We start from the raw sequence: 6854 nt of genomic DNA, 5'->3' as shown, positions 1-6854 counted from the left end.
AATACATACGGCACCCTTATTACCTTGATGACTCATTAGTGATGACTAATTAAGGTGCATTTTAAAAGAAGCCCCAATTGGGTGAAAGAAAAAAATATATATGTTCCTTTGGAACATTATAAAGGTTTTTGTTTTGTTTTTTTTTTTTTTTTTTTTTTTTTTTTTTTTTTATGGGTGTTCTGAAGGAAAGATTATGTGTGTGTGGGGAAGCACTAGAAGTAGCATCAAGGACTGGGTCTACCAAACCCTAACTAAACGGCATTTACTCTTCAATCCCACACAATACTCCATTCTCAAACCTAGCCTACTTAACTTCCCAATTCTATTTTTCTTTTTAATGCTACCTTATAATAATATTAATTATTAAATATTATAATTAAATCTTTCTTATTTTTCTGTTACAATAACAAAGCTAACAGATTCATTTTTATGGAATAGAATCAAAACATAAAAGGAAAAATAACAGGCCTTCTTTTTATTGGCTCCTTTTCTCAAATAATCGTGGCATTACCCACTGGTTGCCTATAGAAAAGACAGGTAGGTAATGCAACTTACGTGTCACACATTCTTTCATGCTTCTGCTCTGCTGTTCAATTTTACATCACAGTCATGTGATATTAACCATCAGTTCTTTCTATTGTCACCGTATAAAATATTAAAAAATAAAAACAACAAAAGCTTATTCGTTACAACAACAAACACGCCTCAGCGGTTTTCTTTTCTTGACTTCGACAACCAAGCAAACAGAACCACCGCCAATTTCCACAATTGCCCTTTCCTATTTTTTCCCTATATCCAATCCCAAATTCAGATTCTTCCGCATCTTTTCTCTTTTCATCCCATCTCCAAGGGCATTTAAGGAAAAACATAATAAAGATAGCAAAATAAATGGAGAAAATATAAAATAAAATCTCTCATTTGAAAAAAATAACAAAATCAAAGCAAAATTAGAAATAAAAAAATAAAACAACATTAATTTTTGTTTTTATCATTATTATATCTATTTATATAATCCCACTCCATATTACAGACTCTTCCTTGTGGAGCAACACTTTGTAATCTGCACCTACTCCTTTTAAACGCAAGAACACACACTGAGGTTAAACTATACACAACACAAGTGTGTGTTTGGTGTGTTCTGTTTTTTTTTTTTGCTCTGTTTTTTTATTTTTTTCTTTTTTATTTTTATGGAGAGGCACAAGTGCAAGCTTTGCTTAAGGAGTTTCGCCAATGGAAGAGCTTTAGGAGGTCACATGAGGTCTCACATGATGAACCTACCAGTTCCTCCCAAAGAGAGCGAGTTCGTTCCGGTTCAACTCAGTTTTGAGGCCGAGTCATCTCCTTCTCAATCCTCTTCTTCCTTCTACGGTCTCAGAGAGAACCCCAAGAAAAGTTTCCGTTTTGCAGATCCTGAATTCTCGTTCGCAGCAGAAACGGGTTCTGTGATCCTCCAAGATAGAGAGAGCGAGACGGAGTCATCCAAGAACCCGACTCGAAAACGATCCAAGAGGGCGTGGCAACTCGGAGAACCCGTGAAAAAGATGAAACTCTGTGGGAACAATAACAAGAACGAATCTGCGAGTTCTGCTTCCGATACCACCGCGGAAGAAGCCGTAGCATTTTGTCTAATGATGCTGTCTCGTGACAGATGGAAGAAATATGATGATCATAAAAACATACAGCAGTATGATGATGAGGTTGAAGACGACGATGAAGATGATGATGAAGAAGAAGAAGATGAAGAAGAGGATGATGATGATGATGATGAAGATGAAGAAAAAAATGGTTTTGAATTGGAGGAGATGAAATCTGTTAAGAGGAGTAACAAGGTGCGTGGGAGGTACAAATGCGAAACGTGTGACAAGGTGTTTCGATCTTACCAAGCTCTTGGTGGGCACCGAGCGAGTCACAAGAAGATGAAGTTAAACTCTGAAACGGAGTTTCAGAAAGCCGAACTTGAACTAGAGCATGTTCCTGTGTCGGAGAAGAAAATCCACGAATGCCCGGTTTGCTCTAGAGTCTTTGGTTCGGGTCAAGCACTCGGTGGACACAAGAGAACACATGTTATAGGTTCTTCTGCAACTCATAACACTGCAACGGTAAGAACTTCTGCAACTGTTTCGATTGGAGCTTCTGTCAGAGTTGGAGACAGTTTGATAGATCTTAATCTCCCTGCTCCAGTAGACGATGATGAAGACATTAGCCAGTTCGATCATTCTGCTCTTTCTGATGCGGAGTTTGTCAAAGAGTGAAGAAGAAGGCTTTTCCTTAGTTTGAACTTCTCTGATTTTCTTTCCCTTTGACTAATTAGACTCTGATCCCAAGGTACAAAATTTTTGGTTCCCTTATTAAATTGCAATTTTAGATTTGTGTAGCCATTCGGGATACAGCTTACAATTTTACTTGGTTACTTACTCTGTAGTTCATATCCATCTAATAATCTCATAATTCTTCTCAAATTCAGTTCAGAGCAGCTATATTATGTTTTAACAGTTTGCTTCTGTAAGATATGACTTTTCAAGTTAGAGTTAGAGCATCTATCAATCGAAGAACTGAACTTTTTATGCTTATTCTACTTAGCTTAAATAATAATAACAATAATAATAATAATAGTTTAGTCAGGGTTTCTCATTCCTGCGATTTAAAGTTTAGTTGGATGATTTAGTTTTCCTTTTGGTGTGTGATGGAGTGGAGTTATGCAAAAGGGTTGGAAGCATGCGTGTTTTAGTGGACTCTGTTTCAGCTTTGAAGCAAACACTACTTAAGTAAACTGATATACCATTCATTGGTTCTGAATATTAAATAAACCGAGTGATTGATTCACAGAGTGAGTTGATGAAGCTGCATATTTTAATGATAGAAAAGTAACTTCCACTTCTGACCACCAGCATTGCACAGTTGAGGAAGAGGAATATGTTTCTTTCGTTCTTCTTTATTTTTTAAATTTTTTCACATAAATCTTGTTGAGAAGAAGAAGAAGAAGAAGAAATTAGTAGGTGAATAAGAAAGAAAGTTGATGGGAGAAGAGCAGAAGGGGTGGTGATTGAGTCAATGAATCTGGTTTTTCATTAAATTTTGATTGCCATTTTTGGGAAATCTGTAAAGTTGATTTGAGAAAAGAGAAAAAGCAAGCAGATCCCTTATTTTACTCTTGGCTGACAGATTAATTTGGCTTAGTTGGGCGTGACTCAAGGTATCTAGCTGAGGCAGGCCTTTTGGTTCTTTATGGAAAACTTTCAGTCACACTCATTAAATTTGTAATAAATGACATATGATCCGTTTCATGCATTTCTTGTATTTTAATTTCCTTCTATTTCATCAGAGGTTTGGTCAATTAGTACATCTTAGATCCCACTATTATGATTTAGACTTTAGAGGCCACAATGCTCACATTTCACTTCAATTAAATCTGACTGCTTAACTACTAAACCAAATTACAAAACAAACTATAAACTGGAAATTTTCGTGCTTAGATGAAACCACTAAGCAATTGCCCTTATAAACTACGAAATTACCCACCACCCTAATTCATTATTACACTTACCATTCAGAGTGAAATAATCATATTTATATGAAAAATTTAATTTTATCACCTATTTTTTTTATAATATTTATTGTTTTTTACTCATTTGTTATTTATTTATTTATTATTATGTCATCGTATTCTAGACTCAATAAAATAAATATATATTTTATATTGAAATGTTGTTAAAAAAATTTATATCCACGAATTATTGTCATGTACACTGTCAATAAAATATAAGTTCAGTTTATATATATATATATGACACAATGTAAAATATAAGTAATGAATTTATTAGTTCTTTTAGTAATATTTTTCTCAACATTTTTTTTACTTATATCCTATTTTGGATTTAGTCTCATTCTTAATATACTTTACACATTTAAATAAATATCTTTTAATTCCAATGCATAAAATAATAAAAGAAAAAAACATTATTCAAGACAATTTCTCTTCCTTTTCATTCTATATATTAAGTTAGATACTCTCCATTGAAATTTCTAAAGGCACATTCCAATTTCTTCAAACCATGGTCATAGTCTCTCAAAATTGGTCTTAAATTGCGTATATATTTAGTTGATCTTGGAAAAGAAGACTATAATTTATGCAGAACAAGTTCAACTTGAATTCAAAAACCAAAGCTGATCTCTTAGGAACTCATGTAAGCAATGTATTTTGGTCAATTCCCTTTCCTTTATACAGATGGTGAAAGAGAAAGCTTTTGGCAAACTAAAGAGAAAGATATATATTTATTCAAAGATTTGTGGTCAAACGAAAATTGGAATCAGCATTATTAAGTAATTTGTAAATATTATATCACGCTAAAATATTTCTATTAATTTCATCTTGAAAATAAAATGCATAGAAGATATTATGAGTGATTATTTCTTTTTAAAGAAAAAAAATAAACATCCTTTTAAGAAAAGGTGAAAAAATTGTCAATAAAACTAATAACTAACATTTAGCAGTAAAAAGGATTTAATGAGAATAACAAAGTAAAAATCTGACATTAATGTGATATCAATTATGTACTATGAATCTTGATGAGCGTTGATTAAAATATTAATGATTGAAGATTACGTAAAATTGTGTGTTGTATGCATAGAATAGTTTTTAAAAATAGTGACAGCAATATTAATTAATAATGCGTTGAGCAGTTTTCTGAATTATGGTCTTGATTTGAGTTTTTTGCTGTTTTACTTAACTCAACTTGGTACCTTTATTTTTGTCTTTTATATTTGTTTTGGATAAGCAAGCAGTTTTGCATAGACGAACTAGGAATGGAGTTTTCTTGCCTAAAATTCCAAGAATATTTTTGGAAATGAAGTGAACTAATCAATCAACTCATCTGCAAGTGCTGTGTTTGGCACGTATCAAAATTGCCAATGTTCGTAAGTCTCAACTATCACCAATTAATAATAATATCAATTACTGGTAGTGCATCTTACCTTTTATTTCTTTTATATGTTTTTTTTTTCAACGTAGTTACTATCGTGGTGGTAATTCAGATTTAATAAATGTTCTTTTACAAAGATAATCAATATTTTAGATATAGTCAATGACGAAGTTTATGTGTAACGGGACGGTCTCCCTTCTCTCACCATATTCATTATTTTTTAAGTTTTTTTTTTTTAAAAAAGTAATCAAATGATTAAGAAAAGTGTTTCGTATAATTTATTCACATATAAAATAAAGGACATGCAATAACAAAAACTTATCTATTATATTAAATTATTATTTTGACTCTTAATTTATTAGTCAATATTTACCAATATAGATAAGATTTATCATTAAATTAGATTTTGAATTATTCATAATTTTTTTTGGTAAATTTATTATTAAAATGTACTCGAAAAGTTATGAGATTTTTTTTTATATATATTAAGAGGATACAAGTGAGAAGAAGAAAAAAGTGAAGAGGAAAGAAAAGGAAGAGAAGTCATAGCTCTCTTAATGGTAACAACATGGTGTCGAAGAATATGTGATGTTGGTGATGACTAAAGTTAGAGAAGAAAATGAAAGAAAAAGAAAGGTTTAATGTCTCAGTATGTCCTTTTTTTCGTCTAGAATCTCAAATTGATCATCTTTTTTTCAGCGTCTCAATTAGGTCTTTATTTTGTGAAAGTTGTAATAAAAGGTTTTAACACCCCCGCTCAAGTTGGTGCATGGATATCACACATTCCCAACTTGAATAGAGACTCATCAAACAATCTTCTTGACACTCCTTTGGTGAGAACATCNGCCAACTGTAACTCTGATCTTATAAAAGGAAAAGAAATTATTCCAGCTTCAATCTTCTCTTTGATGAAATGTCTATCAATCTCCACATGCTTTGTTCTATCATGTTGAACAGGATTATGAGCAATTGCAATACCCGAAATATTGTCACAGTACAAACTCATAGCTTCATTTGGTTTAAGTCCCAAATCTGATAATACATTTTTAATCCACAAAAGTTCACATACACCTAGTGCCATGCCTCTGAATTCTGCTTCAGCACTTGATCTTGCTACTACAGGTTGTTTTTTACTCCTCCAAGTTACAAGATTCCCTCCTACAAAAGTAAAGTATCCAGAGGTAGATCTTCTATCATCTTTTGAACCTTCCCAATCTGCATCAATGTACCCTTCTACATTTAAGTTTCCATTATTTGAGAACAAAATTCCTTTTCCAGGAGCAGACTTCAAATATCTCAAAATTCTTTCAACAGCATCCATATGAAGCGTTCGTGGGTCATGCATAAATTGACTAACAACATTCACTACATAGGTGATATCTGGACATGTATGGGACAAATAAATTAATTTTCCTACCAGCCTTGGTATCTTCCTCTGTCTATGCTTGCTGAATTTTAGCATTGAAAGAGTTTATGATTTTGTTCAATTGGTGTATCAACTGGTTTACTCCCAAGCAGCCCAGTTTCTGATAGTAAATCAATAGTATATTTTCTTTGGCATAGAAAAATACCATGTTTTGATCTAGCTACTTCAATACCCAAAAAATATTTGAGGTTTCCAAGTTGTTTCATCTCAAATTCAGATGAAAGATATCGTTGTAAACTAGAAATCTCATCTTGATCATTCCCTGTAACAATCATGTCATTTACATATATAATCAAAGTTGTAATCTTTCCTTTTCCTCTCTTAAAAAATAAGGTGTGATCAGAGTTACTTGCTCTATAGCCAAAAGCCTNCATAGACTTGGTAAACCTTCCAAACCATGCTCTTGGGGATTGTTTTAATCCATATAGGGCCTTCTTTAATTTGCAAACCTTCATTCCATTTGAATTTGTTATGCCTGGTGGAGAATCCATATAAATTTCTTCTGAAAT

The 6854-nt window shown here is 32.4% G+C and overlaps 1 protein-coding gene across 3 annotated transcripts; it reads left to right on the top strand.

Moving 5' to 3' along the window:
* Positions 1-1054: 1054 nt before the first annotated feature.
* LOC106753081 (zinc finger protein ZAT9) lies at positions 1055-2463 on the top strand. 3 transcript variants are annotated; one of them, XM_022777389.1, is made up of 2 exons: positions 1055-2099; positions 2185-2463. In XM_022777389.1, exons 1-2 carry the CDS (start codon positions 1188-1190, stop codon positions 2275-2277), a joined length of 1005 nt encoding a protein of 334 aa, XP_022633110.1. In that variant the 5' UTR covers positions 1055-1187; the 3' UTR covers positions 2278-2463. The 3 variants fall into 3 exon arrangements, with proteins under 3 accessions (XP_022633110.1, XP_014490353.1, XP_014490352.1); XM_014634867.2 differs by having other exon boundaries at positions 2182-2271; XM_014634866.2 differs by having other exon boundaries at positions 1055-2463.
* The last annotated feature ends 4391 nt before the right edge of the window (positions 2464-6854 follow it).

The sequence above is a fragment of the Vigna radiata genome, unplaced genomic scaffold (genome assembly GCF_000741045.1).
Source record: "Vigna radiata var. radiata cultivar VC1973A unplaced genomic scaffold, Vradiata_ver6 scaffold_91, whole genome shotgun sequence".
Lineage (NCBI taxonomy): Eukaryota > Viridiplantae > Streptophyta > Magnoliopsida > Fabales > Fabaceae > Vigna > Vigna radiata.
This window is presented reverse-complemented; position numbering and strand designations above follow the sequence as displayed.

Coding starts and splice junctions, on each gene's coding strand:
- LOC106753081 (XM_014634866.2), top strand. CDS start 1,188: ATGGAGAGGCACAAGTGCAAGCTTTGCTTAAGGAGTTTCGCCAATGGA.